Source organism: Monodon monoceros, unplaced genomic scaffold (genome assembly GCF_005190385.1).
Source record: "Monodon monoceros isolate NGI ecotype Baffin Bay Population unplaced genomic scaffold, NGI_Narwhal_1 Super_Scaffold_11, whole genome shotgun sequence".
NCBI lineage: Eukaryota > Metazoa > Chordata > Mammalia > Artiodactyla > Monodontidae > Monodon > Monodon monoceros.
In genome coordinates, this window is record NW_021703767.1 from 12,970,288 (window position 1) to 12,994,122 (window position 23,835).

The 23,835-nt window shown below is 46.5% G+C and overlaps 1 protein-coding gene across 2 annotated transcripts in view; it reads right to left on the minus strand.

The window, feature by feature from the left end:
• The window catches only part of HUNK (hormonally up-regulated Neu-associated kinase), a 112,361-nt gene extending 107,897 nt beyond the window's left edge, over positions 1-4,464 (minus strand). For both annotated transcript variants that reach the window (XR_003792440.1, XM_029215490.1), the window contains exon 1: positions 4,204-4,464. Coding sequence is in view for 1 of the 2 variants with exons in the window: in XM_029215490.1 (XP_029071323.1) it covers positions 4,204-4,464 (261 nt within the window). In the remaining variant the exon portion in view is untranslated. The remainder of the gene's footprint in view (positions 1-4,203) is intronic.
• Positions 4,465-23,835: the final 19,371 nt, after the last annotated feature.

Consider the following 23,835-nt stretch of genomic DNA (forward strand, 5'->3'; position numbering starts at 1 on the left):
CTGTTTGTTTCCGAAATACTTGCTAAAAACAGATCTGCCAAAAGGCCACCTCTAAAATTAGTCATATTTCCTGATCCAAAAAACATAGTAAATTGTATTTTTAGTAACTCCTTCACTCCAGGTATCTGGTGCTGTCATGCTTGAAGCATAATTATTGGCAACTTACTAAGCAGGCAACCCTTATTTTTAGCCCCCAAATAGCTCCAATGAAAGTGATAAACAGGCTTTTTTTTTTTTAACCAACGGTTAGAACAAGGTAAACATCTCGACCAATCATTTTCTGTACCTAACTTTGTCTCTCAGAGAGACTTAATCACACAAAAAAGTAATTGTGGCCTCAACTATTTTTCCCTTTTTGCAGCTTTGCCTACCTGTGGAACCTGCTCTATACTTGAGATACCCCTATGCTCTTCTCTCTAAGCCTCTGCAACTATATTCTTTCATCTTTAAAATGAATAACCTATCAAGTACCAGAGACTAGGCCTTTCATAGGTATTGGGGACCAATACAGAGGCCGCAAGCACACCTCTTCCTGCATATTTCAAAGTTATCACTTAATACTCCTGCACAGCAACTTTGCTCTTTGTCTCAAAGCCACTGAGAATCCTTTTTTTCAAAGTCTGATTTTGTGATCATTTTTCCTTGTCTAATCATCAGCTTAGTCAAAGACAGACTGAGAACGTGCGGGTTAAGAGTTTCACATGATCGAGTGAATGATTTATTTTCAAAGCCGCGTGAACGGAGGATGGCAGCAACTCAAAGCTGCAGGAGGACAAAATTAGGTCTTGCCCAAAGCCATCCTTTCTTTTCCAGTGGTAAAAGGGCACTAGATTCAAATGACTTTCAAACAACTTCGGAGAGAGGCTGGCCAAAAAAAAAAAAAAATACTGTCCTGCAGGCAGTGGTGGGAAAAGGAGCCTCTTGATAAGATAGGATTGAAGCCTGAATGAAAGTCAGGAAAAAGCGGCTCCGTTTGTCAGACGGACTCAGACGGTAATTCTCAGCGAGCCATGTAGGATGGCACCCAAAGCTTTTTGGAAACGTGCGCCAAGTCAAAACACAACACACACACACACACACACACACACATACACACCCTAAGCCAGCAATACCCTGGCTGTTGGCATAAATCACCCAACACAACGTGCACAGTTTGAGACTGCAACTGCAGGCGTGGGGGCACCTCCCCTTCTACCCTTTCTCCATCCCCCTTTGCAGATTTTTCATGAACTGATTCCTCAGGACAGGCTGCCCTGGATCCTTCCACTCAGGGGATGGCGTGGGGGGGATACATCTATTCCTTAGGACAGCCTTCATGACTTAATTCCCCTCCCGCGGTGGTCTGTGTCCTTTCCAAAAAAAAGGAATAGAGAAAAGTGAAGTGCTTTCTCCAGAAAGTATGCACCTCTGCAAAGGGGGAATTATTGAAGGGAGAGGCCCTTCTGGAACACTCACATCACCCACTCTGGGGACACTTTGTCTCCTCCCTTCCTCTGGGTCCTGTCACCTGAAGGTCTCCCCTTGCTTGGCTCACAGGAGTAACCCCTCTCTGGGCGAAAACTCTCTTAATAGGTCACCTTGTAAAGAGACCTGGAGGCTGCAAATAGTGTGAGGTTGACTTCACCTTTGTTTTGGCCTTAGTAAGACATTATCCAGCACATGAGTGGGGCTGGGGACTCATGAACTCAGCAATACTTCCCAGGCAGAATCATGTATACACACACACACACACACACAAACATTTTAATCTCTACGATCTGCCAAAAACCAAATCTTTTAGTTAAGCATTAAGGTGTTGGATCTGGGAGATAAAAAGCTATGAATGACACCCATTGTTTCTTTCAAGCTGGCCATTAAGTGAACTAAAACCCAGATTTCCACGACGCCTGCATTCCCTGAGCACTGATTCTCAGGGCTGAAGTAGGGCACATCGGAAAAATCTCTCAACCTCCTTCTCCACTCTAAGAACCACACTCCTTAACTAGATCCAATCAATTAGTCCAGCACAATAATTTTACATCCAATTAATTGTTCCTCCCCTTGTGGAGAGGAAGTGAGATGCATCATTTAAGAAAGGCAAGATGAGATAAACGGGCGTTAGCACCTAAGGGTGAGGGGAAATCCTCACTGGACCCCATCCGGGCAGGAATTCCCCACATTTCAGTGAGCCTTCGGGCCCAGCACAGAGCTCCAGAACCCAAGCATCCGGCTAGGGACTGAGCTCTGAGTGCATCCTCGGGCAGTGCAGCCAAAACGAACAGCCTGATGTTAAGAAGCAAAAATGCAGCGGAGAGGAGCCGGACCCACAGCACGGACCGGAAAGGGGAAGGCAGCCCGAAGCAGCTGAGCCACAGGGCAGGGGAAGCGAGCGTGCCTCTAACGTTGCCCATTCTGCTGTCAGCATAACGCCCCGTCTCTTTTTGCTAAGTTTCAAGAGGAAACACACACAACTAGACTGAATCCTATACATTTCGAATCAAAATAAAGTTCTACCCCCGTGTGCCGGGCACGGAGAATTGAGCGCACTGTGGTTAGCAAGCTGGGGCCTCGGGCATCCCCGTGCCATGACGGGATGTGTAAGTTCCCAGCCCACTGCGAACCCAGGAGTAAACGGTGCCGCGCTCCCTTTGGACTAGAATGAGGTTTGGAGTTTTTTGGTTTTGTTTTTGTTTTTCTTCTTCTTCTTCTTCTTTGAAGAGTTACTCAATTCAGTGAGTTCATCCTGAACACTCCCATTTTGCATGGAAATTCAAGCAAGAGGCACTTTTAGAACTGCTCACTCTAACCCCACTTACCCAAAACAAAGGGCACTCCACCCAGAGCGGCTGTAGGAAAAGGACAAGTGACAAGGGTGATGGAGACCTGCACTCAAATGCAAGGGGCTCCAGGACACACTGGGGAACCGAGGAGGGAGACTACAGACAAGTGAGGCTTGGGACTGGAGGGCAGGGCAGCTCGCCCAGTAATCAGAGCTCACACAGCAGTGCATTCCCAGGAACTTCCAGGCCAGACAGAGGATCCCAGGGCAGAGGGTGGAAGGGCAGGTAGGAAGCCTGGAGCTTCCCACTCCCACCCACACTGCTGATGCCTCCCTGGTGAATGGGCCACAAAAAGGGGCTACTACCTCACCTGTGCTGAGCAAGCCCCAGCCTGGGGGGAGCCTTGACTCTCAGATGATCATGAGCTTGGGGCAACCCCAGCCTGAAGTAGCTCCAAGCTTAGGGTAACTCCCAGGCTGGGGCAGCCTCCCGGCTGGAGCCTCACCTCAGAAGTAAGTCATCATATTATGGGTTTCTTCTCACAGATCTAAGTTACAACTTAGGTCTAGCTGAGGCTTGCCTGGCAAGGGTTCACACACTGCTAACGTCTCACAAGGCTGGAGGGGGTACCCTTGCAGGTGTCTGGGGTTCCTCCTTTGCTTTCCCCTCTTCTAGGAAGATAAGAAGGCGTCTCCCAACCTCTGAAATCTGGGGAGAGCGGTGTGTAGTTCTGTATCTGCCAGAGCAGGATCCTTACTGCAGCTCCCACCCCAGCGGCTGTAGTGAGGAGGGAAGGAGGGGGTGATATGGGGATGCAGGGGTGGGAAGGGTGGGTGGAGGGAGGGGCGGCGCGTGAAAACCCTCCTGTGAGCACGCAAAACTTCCCCTAGCTGCCGCAGCCCACAAGCGGGTACGTCCCTGGGCTCTCGTCCTTCCCCCACCTCCTACCCAGAGCCCAGGTTGCGGATCAGACTCTAAGTTCCCCCAAGGGCTGGCTAATCGGCTCTCCCACCCTCAGCGTAAGGGCCCACGCACTCCATTCCTGGCTCCAGCCTCTCCACTGATCTGCCGCCCCTACCGGCCCAGAGATCAGAGTCCCCCAGACCCCAGCCCACCCCACCCCCGCGCTGGTGTCCGCCAGGCGGCGCCCTTCGAGGAGCAAAAAAGGCTGCGGGCGGCTTCGCGGGGAAACCAGTCGCCCTCCGGGGAAAGTGACCCCATATCGCCCCTCGGGAAAGGCCGGTATCCTGGCTGCGAGGGTCTGCGCGCGCGTCTGGCTCGACCCCACTTTCAACCCGAGAGGAAAAGCTGACGGAGCGGGAGGCGCCCGTCCGGGGCTCCGCAGCCAGACTCGCAGCGCAGGGCTCTCCGCTGGGTCCCCGCCGCCCCTGCCTCCCCGATCCCCCAACCCGAAGGCCAGGGGCCGGCGCCCCGGGCGGCTCACCTTCTCTCCGGTCAGCACGTGCAGCCCCTCGCGCACCTTGGCGAAGGAGCCCTCGCCCAGCTTCCTGCTGCCTATGAGGTAGTTGCCCACGCGCTTGTGGTGCTGGAAGTCGCGGAGCCGCTCGCGGGGCACGCCGCTCACCCAGGCCGGCAGGAAACTTCCCTCGCAGGCCGCCGCCGGCCTGGCCGCGTCCTCGGCGCCGCCGCCGCCCCCGGGCGCCGCCGGCTCGCCCAGGAGCCCGTCCCCCGCCGCCGCCGGCATCACGCTTGCCCGCTGCCCGCGCCGCTCCGGCTCTGCTCCCACGGGCGCGGCTCCTCCTCCTAGTCCGGCCCACGCGACTCCCCCGGCTCCTCCCGCCGCCACCCCGGGCCCGGCCCCGCCCGGCCCGCGGCTCCCGCGCCCCGGGCCGCCGCCGAGCGCCGCGCGCAGACAATAGCGGTCGCCCAGGCCACAGGGTACCGGGGACCCGCCCACAAGAAGTTCTTCTTCGGAGGGTCGCCCGGGCCCCTTTCGGGACCCCGAGACCCTGCCCGGGGTCCCGTCCGGGCGGCTAGTGACAGTCGCCCCGCTCGGGTGCGCGGGGAACGAGCCGGCTGTGGAGGGGCGGGCGAGGGGGGGGGCGCGGTCCGGTGCCCGGTCCCGGAGCCGGGGTGCCTGGTCCCGGAGCCCGAGCGTCTCGGCAGCCTCCGCCCTAGCCGCCGCGGGCTGGCCCGCACGGGCTCGTGTCCGGCTCGCTGGCTCCTAGCTGCGCGCCGGGCGGCCGCTCCCGCCCGAGAGCAGCGCGCGGCGGGCTGCAGGCGCCCTCTGGAAGGCAGCAGAAGAAAGCCCCATTCAGTTTGAATTTGCAGAAATTTAATCCGGTCGCGGGCGGCGGGAACAGATGCGAGCTCCACTCTGCAGCCTGTACACTTTCAAATCCCTCGTAGCCCCTCCTTCCCCGCGCGCAACAGCCAAACTCGACCCTCGCCGGAGAGGGGAGGGCCCTGGGAGGGGAGCAGCGGAGTGGGCGGCGGAGCCACCTGAGCGCCGGACAGGGGGACCTCGCGCTGCCTCGGAGACGCGCGCTCCTGGGCCGCCCAAGTCGGGCCGCCTCCGGCTGCACCTCTCGCCTAGATTCGGGGCTCGGGCTTTCTGCACCTTTCGGCGAAGAAATCCCCCACTACCAGCCGCACCCACCCCGGGCAGGAGGAAGGGAGGGAGGCTCTCTCGAACCCGGTGGACTGTGGGTTAGGTGCCCGGTGTGCAGCCCCGGGCGTGGCACATAGTAGGAACCTCTGGACCCTGGATGGGTGGATAGATGGATGGGTGGAAGGAAGGATGGAGAGGTGGCGGGGCGTCTGCCCGGGCTCACACCAGAGGGGAACGCTGTGTTGGAGGAGGAGCAGCCGCAACAATACTAGTAGCAGCAGCAACGTAGGAACCAGGGCATTTGCTGCCTCTGCTCGTACGTTTACACCTTCTCTGCTTTCCATTGAAATGATGCCGGTGATTGCAGGATGCGATGGACCAGCGCTCCCTGCTCCTGGAGGCTTTTGTTCTGTGCGCGCCCTGACTCTGCTCATCCCTCGTAAACAAGTGCAGCTGCCCTGACCACTCTGATCTTCTCCAGGATCCCCAGCGTCTTCTCAAACCAAAAATGAGGAATCTCGTGGCAGGGAGGGGGGAGGAAGGGGGGGGAGGAAGGGGGAGGCATTTACAAAATGCTACCTGTTGAGCAGCCAGATAAAAGGCACCAGCGTTTCAAGCATACTTAACCCCTGACATTACAGCATCAGAGTTCAAAGGCAGGATTCGGTCCTCAAGTTCCTTTCACTACAGACTCCGCTGTAAACAATTATGGCATGATCCACGTCAGTGCTCTGAGATAGGGGCGGGGCGGGAAGAAGAGGTGGTGCACAGCAGTCGTTAATCCAGTGTCTTGGGGGCTTTCTGACCCATGTGAAAAGTGACCCAGAGGAACGCCTGTTTTAAGTAGATCTAATTTTAAATATGCTATGATCGACTACTCACGTGTTATGACTAGGTTGTTTTCCATCAGTCTTCTCATTGTTCCCTCTTCTCAATATTAAAAATACACTTTCAAATGTTTTTCTTGCTGTGCTTAAGGGACTTCATTACTCCCACCCCACCCCCATAATTTCCACAAGGCCAATCCAATCGCTATAATGTCTCCGATTCAATGATCAAATTTTAGGACAGTAACCTGGCGGGAGAAGGGGGCTATATGACCAGCGCTGAGTGAATGTTCAACAAAGATCTGATGGACGAGGAATATGGAGCTCACTTTGGGATCAAAACCATTCTGCATCTTCTTTCTAAAAAGGTTTTAGAGTTTTCCCAGTTAGTAGCCTATGTGTTAATAGAGTATGAATTTCTTTAAATTTTAGGATAATTCGCTCTGTATGAAAATTTAGAAATTACTTTATTATAGAGTAAGGCAAACGTCAGAGACAGTTCATCAAATTACCTTTATGGCCTAAAAAAAAAAAAAAAAGCTAGCCAATTCAGGCACAAAAATGGTGGAAGATATTTACAATGAAATAGAGATTTTCTTTCCTTTTAATTATCCTCTCGGGGTGGAGGTCAGGAAAGGGGTGAAGAAGAGAGAAAATCCAGGCCCATTAATTCTTTTTCAAGCCTGATGCCTGGGTTTGATTCAAGTTCACTGCTAATTCCATCAGCTGGGATGGATGCCAAAGAGAAGTCCAAATCTTACCCTTCCTGGGCTTAGTAACTGGTTTTTGAACCATAGGTCCTGTTCTCTGAAATGGCCTTGTTTAATAAGGAATAAGCCCAGAAATTCCTTTATGTAGGACAAATTAGTACACGAAACAATGGACTGCCCTCATGTTAGATATGTAGGAAACAACTTGTTGAAAGTCCTAGTCCAGCATTGAAGATTCTCTACTAATTATTCCAAACTATATGTCTTCTCTTCCTGTGGGATGTCCCTGAGCACTACATTTCAGCTGTCTTTATCCGGGATGGGGCTTCCTCACCTCTGCACCTTTTTTCTTTTGGCTGCGTAGGGTCTTTTAGTTGCGGCACGCAGGATCTTCCTTGCGGCATGTGGGATCTTTGTCGAGGCATGCAGGATCTTTCATTGCAGCGCTGGCTCTTCGTTGTGTTGCGTGGGCTTCTCTCTAGTTGTGGTGTGCGTGTTTTCCATTCTCTAGTTGTGGTGCACAGGCTCCAGGGCGTGTGGGCTCTGTAGTTGTGGCTTGTGGGTTCCAGAGCATGTGGGCACTGTAGTTTAACAACAGTGAGCTGCAATAGGCTGATCACTCGTCCTTCTCTCTTACTCTATATCACTCATTCTTCTTAAGTTCTGTATTACTTCCTGTGAATATCTTTCTTCTCTTTTAGACTTTTTGAGAACAAGAGATTCTATTTGCCCTAGAGAACCTAGCACAGTGCCCTGAGACACGGTCATTATTCAATATATATTTGCATAAATGAAAGCAATCGTGGGACTTCCCTGGTGGTGCAGTGGTTAAGAAACTGCCTGCCAATGCAGAGGTCATAGGTTCGTTCCCTGGTCCAGGAAGATCCCACATGCCACGGAGCAACTAAGCCCATGTGCCACAACTACTGAGCCTGTGCTCTAGAGCCCGTGAGCCACAACTACTGAAGCCTGCTCGCCCTGAAGTCCACACGCTGCAATTACCGAGCCCACGCACCGCAACTACTGAAGCCCACGCGCCGCAACTACTGAAGCCCATGCACCTAGAGCCCATGCTCCTCAGCAAGAGAAGCCGCTGCAATAAGAAGTCCACGCACCACAATGAAAGGTAGCCCCCGCTCGCCACAACCAGAGACAGCCCACGCACAGCAATGAAGACCCAATGCAGCCAAAAAATAAATTTAGAAAAAAAAAGAAAGCAATCGTTCACGGATTCTCAAATGAGTGGAGCTTCATTGCTCCAGACAGCAAGATCCCCTCTGTCCTGGTGGAAGACACTTCTAATAACTTTCTAAAAGCGTTTGCAGTTATATTGTTCGTTGCCTATGGGTAGTCAACAAATATAATTGTTTGTCTTGTCAAAGATGGGCCATTCTCTAATTTGGATGCATTAACCCTTTAAAAAACATTACCAATTACAGTGGGCTGGAAAGCCGTGAAAAGCTTTCTCAGTTGACTTGTACCAGCTGCCTCCTTCCCGTCTCTTTCACCATCTCCTCCTTCCATATGGCTGGGAGACTGTCTATGTGCTCCCACAGAATGCCAGCTAGGAGACCCAGCTGGAAGCAGTCAAAGACAATTAGAAGTAATCAGCTGGCATGACCAGGAAATGAAAGTTGTCTGGAGGGGGTTAGGATGGCAGAAGCTGGCTGGTGACTGGAGAAGGAACGGAGAGCAAAGCAAAGAGAGCAGGCCTGAAGAAACTTTGCCTGGAAGACATTCTCTGAACTCTATACGTTAATTCTTCCCAAACAAAGCTTCCAGTAAATCACAGAGGCAGGACTTGAACACATGTCCCCAGAGTTCACGTGCACCGTCATCTTTTCACAGCACTCGGCTGTTGAATGTGCACAATGCAAAGGCTGAGGAAGGCGGGGTCCCTCAGTCACAGACGGGGGTGTAGAGGCAACCTAAGCTGGCGCTGGAGAGCAGGGAACGTGCAACACCCCCCAGTGATGTCCTTCTCTGAAAATGAATCGTGACTCACCACCTCCCTGTGCCTCAGTCTCCTCCATCTGTAAAAGTGGGATATTAAGGAAGCGTGAGGCTTAAATGAGATGATGCACACAAGCATTCAGCCTAGTACCTGGCACTTAGAAACACATGGTGAATTTTAGCTCTCACTCCTTCCATCAATACCGTGATGATCACAACACTGGGAGAGGTCACTCAAGAAGGCCCCAGAATTCCACAAACATAACTACCCTTATTACTGAGGAAGCCAATGCATTTTCTCCAGGTGGGATCACTTCCCTGAATCCAGAGTCCTGTGACCAAACCCTCTTCTTCTCCACCAGGCTGTCTGAAAGGATCTCAGACTTAAACTGGGCTCAACACACACACACACACACACACACACACACACACACACCCTGCTCCACTCCTATTCCAGGGTTGTACCCCAACTCACCCCCAAATCTAAGAATCATCCTTTGCTTCCTCTCCTTCCTGAGCCTCATATCCAGTCCCTCAGCAAATGCTATGGGTTCTACTTTCACAACACACCCACATGTGACCATGGCTGGCCATTCTCACCATCGTCACCTTCTTCAAGCTACCATCCTCTCTCTCCTCCTAACTGGTATCCCTTGTTTCCATAGCAAAGCCCAAACCATGTCCTAAAAATGGGAATCCTATCACAACACCACTTCCCTTCCCCAAACTGTCCAACAGATCCCCCACCACAGAAAAGATGCCCACGTGCCTTATCCTGGTGCAGCCCCTGCTTCCCTCTTCAGCATCCGGCCTCCCGAGACTCACTAGTGGTACCTCCCTCCTGCCCCGACTACAAGCCACCCAGCTCCTTCCCACCTCAAGGCTCTTACCCTTGCTTTTCCCTCTGTGCCAATAGCACACTTCTCCTCGATCTTGGTGTGGTCTGTCCCTCCCTTCATTCAGGGTTCTGCGCTCTGGATCAGAGAGCAGGGAGACCTCCCCAGGTCCCCTCATTGCCATCCTCTAACCCCAAACTCTACTGCATATTTCCTTGTGCCATTTGGTCAGTAGCTGACAGAAGGGTGCACATTCGTTTGTTTATGCACATCTCTCTCTCCCTCTAGACTTTAAGGTCCATGCAGCCAGGACGTTGGCCGTATCCCAACCCCTGTGCATGCCCGGCATATCGTAGGAGCTCAGCAACACCTGTGGAACCCCCTCTCGACTCCTGATATGCCCATGCACGGAGTCTGGATGGTGGTACCAAGCCTGCCCTCCTGCGACTGCTTCCCAGCAGCACTGAGGTGATGTCTTCCAACAAGATCCTGATGGCTGCCCCCAAGGGAGCTCAAGGTTTATCATGGTTGAACCTCCATCAGGCCCCAAGAGCCAGATATCATGGCTATTTCAGTAAGAAAAATGTACCGCCCACCTCACAGCCACATGGGAGCCTGGGCTTTAGGATTCCACATCTAAGGTTTAGTCCCTTCCTCCAAATTCCAGAGAGAGGCTATTGAGAAGGATTGGAAGTTAAAATATTTTACAGGAAGTGATCATCACATATACTCCTCTGGACCGTTTCTCCTTGCCTGCACTCCTCCTTGGCAGTCAACACCAAGAGCACGCCCGAGAACTACGAGGCCCTTCCCCCTCCCTTTACTTCTCTGACCTGTCTCTCCCTATTCACTCCAGTGAAGCCACACTTCTCCTGCAGTGGGCCCTTTACGTTATCTATTCCCTGGAATAGCTTTCCCCCAAGTATCTGCAGAGCCAGCCCCCTCACTGTATTTGGGTCTTGGCTCAGAGGTCACCCACTCTGTGAGCCTGTGTCTGACCTCTTCATTTCCACCACAGACGTCCCCCAGGCTACCTCTTCCCCTACCCCCCTTCCCCTTCTCTGCTTGATGTTTTTTCCTGGCACTTAACACCATGTGACAAATCATATATTTTCCTTATTTATTTTGTTTACTATCTGTCTCCCTCCCTAGAATGGAGGCTCCATGAGGGCTGGGATTTTTTGTTCAGTGTTCTATGAGTGGTACCAGGCACACAGGAAGTACTCAATACAAATCTGTCGTGATTAAATGAATTTGTAATTCACAGGTTCTCTTGTTGCTGAAGAGGGGACCATAATAAATGAGAAAGCAGAAAAAAGAAACACAGCAAAACTGAGTTCTGTTAGAGAAAGCTTACATCAAAAAGAAAGAATTGAGGGCTTCCCTGGTGGCGCAGTGGTTGAGAGTCCGCCTGCCGATGCAGGGGACACAGGTTCGTGCCCCGGTCCGGGAAGATCCCACATGCCGCGGAGCGGCTGGGCCCATGAGCGGCGGCCGCTGAGCCTGCGCGTCCGGAGCCTGTGCTCCGCAACGGGAGAGGCCACAACAGTGAGAGGCCCGCGTACCGCAAAAAAAAAAAAAAAAAAAAAGAATTGAAAAAAAAAATCAGTATTCATGCCGCAAATATAAACCTCCATAACAAGCTCCACATCTGTAGGATGGCAGGAAGGGAAAGGTTATTATCAGCACTAAGGCTTGAAATACATGGCCCCCATTTACAGGTGCGAACGTCTGTCCATTGCTTGATGGGGACTGGGCGGAACCATGCAGCATCATCAGGTCTGCAGTGGCACCTGGAGAGTGAGCACACACAGTGGGGCACCTCTAAAATGTGACCCGTAGGTGGAGGGTCAGTGAGTGGAGGGGCATTCTGGAACTGAGCCCACTCACCAGTCACGTGTCAGGCACTCACGCAGGCTGATGGCAGAAGCCTGCTCTGGAGGGTCAGCGGCCAGATTCAGACAACAAGAATCAGGCGCCCCCTGCTGGTTGACTCAGGTCTGCTTTCCCCCCACAGCCCAAGGAGCCACAGACAGAACACCAGTCTGGAAACAAGAAACTCCCTCACCCGCTGGTTTAGTGACCCTCAGCAGGGCACTTATTATCTCTGACATCAGTTTTCTCCACCTGTAAAGGGAATAACTCCTTTCTGTCATTCCTAGTTCCCAGGAATGTTCCCTGGATAAAATGAGGCAAATATGCGTGCATGTGCCACGAAAATAGAAGCTATTTTGGTCATTGCTGTCTTAAGTCAAAATGGAAAGCGGGGCTTCCCTGGTGGCGCAGTGGTTGAGAGTCCGCCTGCCGATGCAGAGGACACGGGTTCGTGCCCCGGTCCAGGAAGATCCCACATGCCGCGGAGCAGCTGGGCCCATGAGCCATGGCCGCTGAGCCTGCGCGTCCGGAGCCTGTGCTCCGCAACGGGAGAGGCCACAACAGTGAGAGGCCCGCATACCGCAAAAAAAAAAAAAAAAAAAAAAAAGGAAAGTGTCTGGGGCATACATTAGAAATCAATGAATTTAAAATAAAATAGAAAGTGAACGGTTGGAAAGATGTAGTCAGACAGAGCCTCTTCCTTTCAAGGTGGAGGCTTTCTGGGGAGTATTGACATGGGTAGAGACATCTTCATGCTTTGTGCCTACTGTCACAGGTCCATCCACAATGCCCCTACCTCAGATCTCCTTTAATGATGATTTTCCCATGTTTCTCCTTCCAGACCTCTGATCAACTGACCAAGCCATTTGTCACTGCTGAAGAGTCTGTGTGTAGAGATAGTAGATGGATGACATATATTCTCCATCTAGACCAGTGGATGACCAGGTACACCACCGAAGCCACCCATTAGAAGGAATTCGCCTCATTCTTGTCTTTAAGGCTGATCCTGGGGGCAGCCGTAGTGTCACTGTGTAGTTTTGCCTAGTACCCTCACACACCAACCAAGAACCAAGCTTGTGCTTTTTCCTCCTCCATCAGTGTATCATCAGGGATGCCCTTCCAAACATGGCCATAAGTGTGAGCTGATGGAGAGTTGCGGGTGCAAAAGGGGAGCAGGTTATGGAGGTCTGAGCTACCTGCTTATATCGCTTGCTTGGGCCATCAGGCCCTGCTCATGATCCATCGCAGAAGGCTGGACTTGGGCTGAATGATCCAGTTCCAAGAGGCATGGATGGGAAAGTTCATTCTGGTTGTTCTCAGGAGGCCTCAGTTCCTTGCCGCATGGACTTCTCCAAATGCTTTGACTGTCCTCATGACAAGACAGTTGGCTTCCCCCCAGTGCAGTAGTCTGTAAGAGAAGGCAAGGCAGAAGCCTCAATCACTTTGTTTTTGAGAATTTTATTGAGTTTTAATGGACAATGAAACATTTTGTATATTTAAGAGATACAACTGGATGGTTTGATATAGTGTACGTACACATTGCAAAATATTCACCACAATCAAGTCAATTAACATATCCTTTAACATATCCACCTCACATAGTTGCCTTTTCTTATCTGCGTGCTTTGAGAACACTTTAGATCTATCCTTTTAGCAAGTTTCAGCCATACAATAGAATATTGTTAACTATAGTCACATTGTTGTACATTAGGTCTCCAGAAATTATTTATCTTGTGTAACTGAAACTTTGTACCCTTTGACCAACACCTCCCCATATCCCCTTCTCCCAGCCCCATTCTACTCTCCATTTCTTTATTTATTTTTTTAAATTTTTGGCCGTGCCTAGTGGCATACGAGATCTCAGTTCCCCGAACAGGGATCAAACCTGGACCCTCTGCAGTGGAAGCGTGGAGTCTTAACCACTAGACTGCCAGGGAAGTCCCATCTACTGTCCATTTCTATGAGTCTGACAATTTTAGATTCCACATGTAATTGAGAGCATGCAGTATTTGTCTTTCTGTGTCTGGCTTCTTGCACTTAGCATAATGTCTTTCAGGTTCATCCATGTTGTCACAATGGCTGTATTTCCTTCTTGTTCATGGCTGGATAATACTCCATTGTATCTATACACCACATTTTCTTTATTATTCGTCCATGGACAGACATTTAAGTTGTTCTCATACCTTGGCTATTGTGAATACCGCTGCAATGAACATAGGAGTACAGATATCTCTCCAAGATACTGATTTCATTTCCCTTAGATATACATTCACAAGTGAAAGTGCTGGATCATATGGTAGTTCTAGTTTAAACTTTTTGAGGAACCACCATACTGTTCTCCATAGTGGCTGCACTAATTTACATTCCCACCAAGAGTGCAGGAGGGTTCCCTTTTCTCGACACCCTCTCCAGCATTTCTTATCTTTTGTCTTTATGATAAAATCCATTCTACCAAGCCACGGTGGTATTTTTTTTAACACCTTTATTGGAGTATAATTGCTTTACAATGGTGTGTTAGTTTCTGCTTTATAACAAAGTGAATCAGCTATACATATACATATGTTCCCATATCTCTTCCCTCTTGCGTCTCCCTCCCTCCCACCCTCTCTATCCCACCCTTCTAGGTGGTCACAAAGCACCGAGCTGATCTCCCTGTGCTATACAGCAGCTTCCCACTAGCTATCAATTTTATGTTTGATAGTGTATATATGTCCATGCCACTCTCTCACTTCATCCCAGCTTACCCTTCCCCCTCTCCATGTCCTAAAGTCCATTCCCTACATCTGTGTCTTTATTCCTGTCCTGCCCCTAGGTTCTTCAGAACCTTTTTGGTTTTTTTTAGATTCCATATATATGTGTTAGCATACAGCATTTGTCTTTCTCTTTCTGACTTACTTCACTCTGTATGACAGACTCTAGGTCCATCCACCTCACTACAAATAACTCAATTTCATTTCTTTTATGGCTGAGTAATATTCCACTGTATATATGTGCCACATCTTCTTTACCCATTCATCTGTCGATGGACACTTATGTTGCTTCCATGTCCTGGCTATTGTAAATAGAGCTGCAATGAACATTGTGGTACATGACTCTTTTTGAATTATGGTTTTCTCACAGTATATGCCCAGTAGTGGGATTGCTGGGTCGTATGGTACTTCTATTTTTAGTTTTTTAAGGAACTTCCATACTGTTCTCCATAGTGGCTGTATCAATTTACATTCCTACCAATAGTGCAAGAGGGCCCCCTTTTCTCCACACCCTCTCCAGCATTTATTGTTTGTAGATTTTTTGATGATGGCCATTCTGACTGGTGTGAGGTGATACCTCATTGTAGATTTGATTTGCATTTCTCTAATGATTAATGATGTTGAGCATTCTTTCATGTGTTTGTTGGCAATCTGTATATCTTTTTTGGAGAAATGTCTATGTAGGTCTTCTGCCCATTTTTGGATTGGGTTGTTTGTTTTTTTGGTATTGAGCTGCATGAGCTGCTTGTATATTTTGGAGATTAATCCTTTGTCAGTTTCTTCATTTGCAAATATTTTCTCCCATTCTGAAGGTTGTCTTTTCATCTTGTTTATGGTTTCCTTTGCTGTGCAAAAGCTTTTAAGTTTCATTAGATCCCATTTGGTTATTTTTGTCTTTATTTCCCTTACTCTAGGAGGTGGGTCAAAAAGGATCTTCCTGTGATTTATGTCATAGAGTGTTCTGCCTATGTTTTCCTCTAAGACTTTTATAGTGTCTGGCCTTACATTTAGGTCTTTAATCTATTTTGAGTTTATTTTTGTGTATGGTGTTAGGGAGTGTTCTAATTTCATTCTTTTACATGTATCTGTCCAGTTTTCCCAGCACCACTTATTGAAGAGTCTGTCTTTTCTCCATTGCATATCCTTGCATCCTTTATCAGAGATAAGGTGACCATATGTGCGTGGGTTTATCTCTGGGCTTTCTATCCTGTTCCATTGATCTATATTTCTGTTTTTGTGCCAGTACCATAGTGTCTTGATTACTGTAGCTTTGTAGTATAGTCTGAAGTCAGGGAGCCTGATTCCTCCAGCTCCATTTTTCGTTCTCAAGATTGCTTTGGCTATTCGGGGTCTTTTGTGTTTCCACACAAATTGTGAAATGCCTTGTTCTAGTTCTGTGGAAAATGCCATTGGTAGTTTGACAGGGATTGCATTGAATCTGTAGATTGCTTTGGGTAGTATAGTCATTTTCACAATGTTGATCCTTCCAATCCAAGAACATGGTATATCTCTCCATCTGTTTGTATCATCTTTAATTTCTTTCATCAGTGTCTTATAGTTTTCTTCATACAGGTCTTTTGTCTCCTGAGGTAGGTTTATTCCTAGGTATTTTATTCTTTTTGCTACAATGGTAAATGGGAATGTTTCCTTAAGTTCTCTTTCAGAGTTTTCATCTTTAGTGTATAGGAATGCAAGAGATTTCTGTGCATTAATTTTGTATCCTGCTACTTTACCAAATTCATTGATTAGCTCTAGTAGTTTTCTGGTAGTATCTTTAGGATTCTCTATGTATAGTATCATGTCATCTGCAAACAGTGACAGCTTTAGTTCTTCTTTTCCAAATTGGAATCCATTTATTTCTTTTTCTTCTCTGATTGCTGTGGCTAGGACCTCCAAAACTGTGTTGAATAATAGTGGTGAGAGTAGGCAACCTTGTCTTCTTCCTGATCTTAGAGGACATGCTTTCAGTTTTTCACCATTGAGAATGATGTTGGCTGTGGGTTTGTCATATATGGCCTTTATTATGTTGAGGTAGCGTCCCTCTATGCCTACTTTCTGGAGAGTGTTTATCATAAATGGGTGTTGAATGTCGTCAAAAGCTTTCTCTGCATCTATTGAGATTATCATAAGGTTTTTATCCTTCAGTTTGTTAATATGGTGTATCACATTGATTGATGTGCATACGTTGAAGAATCCTTGAATTCCTGGTATAAACCCCACTTGATCATGGTGTATGATCCTTTTAATGGGCTGTTGGATTCTGTTCTCTAGTATTTTGTTAAGGATTTTTGCATCTGTGTTCATCAGTGATATTGGCCTGTAGTTTTCTTTTTTTGTGACATCTTTGTCTGGTTTTGGTATCAGGGTGATGGTGGCCTCATAGAATGAGTGTGGGAGTGTTCCTCCCTCTGCTATATTTTGGAAGAGTTTGAGAAGGATAGGTGTTAGCTCTTCTCTAAATGTCTGATAGAATTTGCCTGTGAAGCCATCTGGTCCTGGGCTTTTGTTTGTTGGAAGATTTTAAATTTTTAATCACTGATTTTTCAATTTCAGTGCTTGTGATCAGTTTGTTTATATTTTCTGTTTCTTCCTGGTTCAGTCTTGGAAGGTTGTGCTTTTCTAAGAATTTGTCCATTTCTTCCAGGCTGTCCATTTTGTTGGCACAGAGTTGCTTGTAGTAATCTCTCATGATCCTTTGTATTTCTGCAGTGTCAGTTGTTACTTCTTTTTCATTTCTAATTCTATTGCTTTGAGTCTCCTCCCTTTTTTTCTTGATGAGTCTGGCTAATGGTTTATCAATGTTGTTTATCTTCTCAAAGAACCAGCTTTTAGTTTTATTGATCTTTGCTATTGTTTCCTTCATTTCTTTTTCATTTATTTCTGATCTGATCTTTATGATTTCTTTCCTTCTGGTAACTTTGGGGGGTTTTTTTGTTCTTCTTTCTCTCATTCCTTTAGGTGTAAGGTTAGGTTGTTTATTTGAGATGTTTCTTGTTCCTTGAGGTAGGGTTGTATTGCTATAAACTTCCCTCTTAGAACTGCTTTTGCTGCATCTCATAGGTTTTGGGTCGTCAGGTTTTCATTGTCATTTGTCTCTAGGTATTTTTTGATTTCCTTTTTGATTTCTTCAGTGACCTCTTGGTTATTAAGTAGTGTATTGTTTAGCCTCCATGTCTTTGTATTTTTTACAGATTTCTTCCAGTAATTGATATCTAGCCTTATAGCATTGTGGTCAGAAAAGATACTTGGTACGATTTCAAGGCTTTTTAAATTTCCCAAGGCTTGATTTGTGGCCCAAGATATGATCTATCCTGGAGAATGTTCCATGAGGACTTGAGAAGAAAGTGTATTCTGTTGTTTTTGGATGGAATGTCCCATAAATATCAATTAAGTCCATCTTGTTTAATGTATCATTTAAAGCTCATGTTTCCTTATTTATTTTCATTTTGGATGATCTGTCCATTGGTGAAAGTGGGGTGTTAAAGTCCCCTACTATGATTGTGTTACTGTCAATTTCCCCTTTTATGGCTGTTAGCATTTGCCTTATGTATTGAGGTGCTCCTATGTTGGGTGCATAAATATTTACAATTGTTATATATTCTTCTTAGATTGATCTCTTGATCATTATGTAGTGTCCTTCTTTGTCTCTTGTAATAGTCTTTATTTTAAAGTCTATTTTGTGTGATATGAGAATTGCTACTCCAGCTTTCTTCTGATTTCCATTTGCATGGGATATCTTTTTCCATCCCCTCACTTTCAGTCTGTATGTGTCCCTAGGTCTGAAGTGGGTCTCTTGTAGGCAGCATATATACGGGTCTTGGTTTTGTATCCATTCACCCAGTCTGTGTCTTTTGGTTGCACCATTTAATCCATTTACATTTAAGGTAATTATCCATATGTATGTCCTATTCCCATTTTCTTAATTGTTTTGGGTTTGTTATTGTAGGTCTTTTCCTTCTCTTGTGTTTCGTGCCTAGAGAAGTTCCTTTAGCATTTGTTGTAAAGCTGGTTTGCTGGTGCTGAATTCTCTTAGCTTTTGCCTGTCTGTAAAGGTTTTAATTTCTCCATCAAATCTGAATGAGATCCTTGCTGGGTAGAATAATCTTGGTTGTAGGTTTTTCCCTTTCATCACTTTAAATATGTCCTGCCACACCCTTCTGGCTTGCAGAGTTGCTGCTGAAAGATCAGCTGTTAACCTTATGGGGATTCCCTTGTATGTTATTTGTTGTTTTTCCCTTGCTGCTTTTAACATTTTTTCTTTGTATTTAATTTTTGATAGTTTGATTAATATGTGTCTTGGTATGTTTCTCCTTGGATTTATCCTGTATGGGACTCTCTGCGCTTCCTGGACTTGATTAACTATTTCCTTTCCCATATTAGGGAAGTTTTCAATTATAATCTCTTCAAATATTTTCTCAGCCCCTTTCTTTTTCTCTTCTTATTCTGGGACCCCTATAATTCGAATGTTGGTGGGTTTAATGTTGTCCCAGAGGTCTCTGAGTCTGTCCTCAATTCTTCTCATTGTTTTTTCTTTATTCTGCTCTGCAATAGTTATTTCCACTATTTTGTCTTCCAGCTCATTTATCCGTCCTTCTACCTCAGTTATTCTGCTATTGATCCCTTCTAGAGAATTTTTAATTTCTTTATTGTGTTGTTCATCATTGTTTGTTTACTCTTTAGTTCTTCTAGGTCCTTTTTTAACGTTTCTTGTATTTTCTCCATTGTATTTCCAAGACTTGGGATCATCTTTACTCTCATTACTCTGAATTGTTTTTCAGGTAGACTGCCTATTTCCTCTTCATTTGTTTGGTTTGGTGGGTTTTTACCTTGCTCCCCCATCTGCTGTGTGTTTCTCTGTCTTTTCATTTTTCTTTACTTACTGTATTTGGGGTCTCCTTTTCACAGGCTGCAGCATTGTAGTTCCCATTGTTTTGGTGTCTGCCCCCAGTGGCTAAGGTTGGTTCAGTGGGTTGTGTAGGCTTCCTGGTGGAGGGGACTAGTGCCTGTGTTCTGGTGGATGAGGCTGGATCTTGTCTTTCTGGTGGGCAGGACCACATCTGGCGGTGTGTTTTGCGGTGTCTGTGACCTTATTATGATTTTAGGCAGCCTCTCTGATAATGGGTGGGGTAGTGTTCCTGTCTTGCTAGTTGTTTGGCATAGGGTGTCCAGCACTGTAGATTGCTGGTCATTGAGTGAAGCTGGGTCTTGGTGTTGAGATGGAGATCTCTGGGCAAGCTTTCACTGTTTGATATTACGTGGAACCAGGAGGTCTCTGTTGGACCAATGTCCTGAACTCGGCTCTCCCACCTCAAAGGCTCAAGCTGGACACCAGGCTGGAGCACCAAGACCCTGTCAGCCACATGGCTCAGAAGAAAATGGAGAAAGAAAGAAACAAACAAACAAAATAAAATAAAATAATTAAAGTAAAAAATAATTATAAAAAATTAAAAAGTAATTTAAAAAAGAAAAAGAAAGAAAGAAGAGAGCAACCAAACCAAAAAACAAATCCACCAATGATAACAAGCGTTAAAAATTATACTAAAAAAAAAAAGGACAGACAGGACTCTAGGACAAATGGTAAAAGCAAAGCTATACAGACAAAATCACGCAAAGAAGCATACACATACACAAAAAGAGAAAAAGGAAAAATATATATATGTATATATATATATATATATATATAAAAGAGGAAGAGAGCAACCAAAACAATAAACAAATCTACCAATGATAATAAACTGTAAATACTAATCTAAGATAAACATAAAACCAGAAACAAATTAGATGAGAAAGCAAACCCCAAGTCTACAGTTGCTCTCAAAGTCCACCTCCTCAATTTGGGATGATTTGTTGTCTGTTCATGTATTCCACAGATGCAGGGTACATCAAGTTGATTGTGGAGATTTAATCTGCTGCTCCTGAGGCTGCTGGGAGAGATTTCCCTTTCTCTTCTTTGTTCGCACAGCTCTTGGGGTTCAGCTTTAGACTGAACCTCGGCATGTAGGTTGCCTGAGGGTGTCTGTTCCCCGCCCAGACAGGACGGGGTTAAAGGAGCAGCTGATCTGGGGACTCTGGCTCACTCAGGCCGTGGGGAGGGAGGCGCACGGAGTGCGGGGCGAGCCTGCAGTGGCAGAGGCCAGCATGACATTGTACCAGCCTTAGGCACGCCGTTTGTTCTCCCGGGGAAGTTGTCCCTGGATCACGGGACCCTGGCACAGGCTCCCGGGAAGGGAGGTGTGGAGAGTGAGCTGTGCTGGCACACAGGCTTCTTGGTGGCTCAGCAACAGCCTTAGCATCTCATGCCCGTCTCTGATGTCCATGCTGATAGCCGTGGCTCGCGCCTGTCTCTGGAGCTCCTTTAGGCGGTGCTCTGAATCCCCTTTCCTCGTGCACCGTGAAACAATGGTCTCTTGCCTCTTAGGCAGGTCCAGAGTTTTTCCCGGTCTCCCTCTCGGCCAGCCGTGGTGCACTAGCCCCTTCAGGCTGTGTTCACGCAGCCAACCCCAGTCCTCTCCCTGGCATCTGACCTCCGAAGCCCAAGCCTCAGCTCCCAGCCCCCACCCACCCCGCCAGGTGAGCAGACAAGCCTCTCGGGCTGGTGAGTGCTGGTCAGCACCAATCCTCTGTGCGGGAATCTCTCCGCTTTGCCCTCCGCACCCCTGTGGCTGTGCTCTCCTCCGTGGCTCTGAAGCTTTCCCCCTCCTCCACCTGCAGCCTCCACCCGCGAAGGGGCTTCCTAGTGTGTGGAAACCTTTCCTTCTTCACGGCTCCCTCCCACTGGTGCAGGTCCCGTCCCTATTCTTTGGTCTCTGTTTTTTCTTTTTTCTTTTGCCCTACCCAGGTACGTGGGGAGTTTCTTGCCTTTTGGGAGGTCTGAGGTCTTCTGCCAGCGTTCAGTAGGTGTTCTGTAGGAGTTGTTCCACATGTCGATGTTTTTCTGATGTATTTATGGGGAGGAAGGTGATCTCCATGTCTTACTTCTCCACCATCTTGAAGGTCTCTTCTCATTGTGGTTTTGATGTGCACTTCCCTGATGATTAGTGAAGTTGAGCACCTTTTCATGTACCTGTTGGCCATCTGTGTATCTTCTTTTGAGAAATGTCTATTCAGGTCCTTTGCCCATTTATCAATATAGTTATCTGGGTTTTTGCTATTGTTACATGAGTTTCTTATATATTTTGGATATTAACCCCTTATCAGATGTGTGGTTTGCAAATATTTTCTCCTATTCTGTAGGTTGCCTTTTCATTTTGTTGATTGTTTATTTTGCTGTGAAGAAGATTTTCATTTTGATGCAATCCCACTTATCTATTTTTGCTTTTGGTGTCAGATTAAAAAATATATATTGCCCAGCTTGTTAGATCCTATATGCCAGGAGAGTACTCCCAAATTGATAGGCTCTCCTTTGTCCAACTTTATATTCCACACCCCTTCATCCAGCATCTGAGAATTCAGTTCCTTGTGTTCTTTTTCCACTTCTGCCAGCACATGTTGGCTAGGTCCTGCAGCATATGGTTGCATTGTTCCCTTATTCAGACCAGCACTTTACCAGCTGTGTTATGTTGTGACTTAATCCTAACTATTGCCCTCTTGGCCAGAAGGGGAGGTTGGACCAAGACCTCTGCAACATGCCCAAGCAAGAAGAATGTGCTAGCCCTTAACAAGAAGATGAGACTACAATAGTAAAGAAAAGTGAGTCCTCCGGTGTCAAGATGGACATGAAAAGTAAAAGAAATGAAATATATATGGAGAAAACTATAATTTGAAAAGATACATTCACTTCAATGTTAATTGCAGCACTATTTACAATAGTCAAGACATGGAAGCAACCTAAATGTCAGATGACATTTGAATGGATAACAGATGAATGGATAAAGAAGATGTGGTGTGTGCATATATATACACAATGGAATAATACTCAGCCATAAAAAATGAAATAATGCCATTTGCAGCAACATGGATGGACTTAGAGATTATCATACTAAGTGAAGTAGGTCAGAAAGAGAAAGACAAATATCATATGATATCACTTATATGTGGAATCTAATATATGACACAAATGAACTTATCTACGAAACAGAAAAAGACTCACAGACGTAGAGAACAGACTTGTGGTTGCCAAGGGGTGGGGCGGGTGGGGGAAGGATGGATTGAGAGTTTGGGTTTAGGCGATGCAAACTATTGTATGTAGAATGGATAAACAACAAAGTCCTACTGTATAGCACAGGGAAATATATTCAATATCTTGTGATAAACCATAATGGAAAAGAATATGAAAAAGAAAGTATATATATCTACAATGGAATCACTGTACAGTAGAAATTAACACAACACTGTAAATCAACTATACTTCAATAAAATAAATTCTTTTCAAAAGTAAAAGCAAGGTGAAAGCGAAATGCTACTTTTAGGTCAAAAGCATAAAACTTAAAATACAAACCAATCTCAAAAGAGAATCAGTAAAGAATATGCACATTTAAGCTTATACAAACAAATCTAAATGCACAATAGCGGGGCTTCCCTGGTGGCACAGTGGTTGGGAGTCCGCCTGCCGATGAGGGGGACACGGGTTCGTGCCCTGGTCCGGGAGGATCCCGCATGCCGCGGAGCGGCTGGGCCCGTGGGCCATGGCCGCTGAGCCTGCGCGTCCGGAGCCTGTGTTCCGCAATGGGAGAGGCCACAACGGTGAGAGGCCCGCGTACCACAAAAAAACTAAATAAATAAAAAATAAATAAATGCACAATAGCAAACTCAGAGTCCAGACTTATACCAAAGATGTAATAAAAGGTTTCAATGAGGTCCACCTTAATTAAAGTCAAAATTATAGCTTTTTTGGTGATACATTACACTGTGCAAAAGAAAACAGGCATAAAAATAAAGCTTTGGCAACTGACTTATGGTGTACCTTCACTTCCAAGAGAATGCTGAAGACTTCCAAGGAAGAAAAATCCCAGGCGCCAAGGTGAAAACAACAACTCGATGGAAATATTCTAAGAGAAACACCTGGGTTTTCTTTTTTCCATTTAATACGCAGGAAAAAAGAAATGTAAGACGTCATTGATGAGCTGAGATAGTGAAGTATTTCTATTTCAGTTTACTTATGCTATCAATGAATTTCTGGACTTCCTGGGATTTTTTTTCTTCCCGTTTTGTTAACATATAATTGACATAGAGCACTGTATAAGTTTAAAGTGTACAACATAGTGATTTGACTTAACATACATCATGCAATGATTACGACAGTAAGTTTAGTGAACACCATCATCTCATATACATATAAAATTAAAGAAATATAAAATACTTTTCCTTGTGATGAGAACTCAGCATTTACTCTCTTAACTTTCATATTTAACATACGGCAGTGTTAATTATATTTACCATGTCATGTATTACACCCCTTGTACTTATTTATCTTAAAACTGGAAGTTTGTACCTTTTGACCACCTTCATCCAATTCCTCCTACCCCTACCCCCCACCTCTGGTAATCACAAATCTGATCGCTTTTTCTATGAGTTTGTTTGCTTGTTTTTGAAGTAAAACTGACCTACAACACTA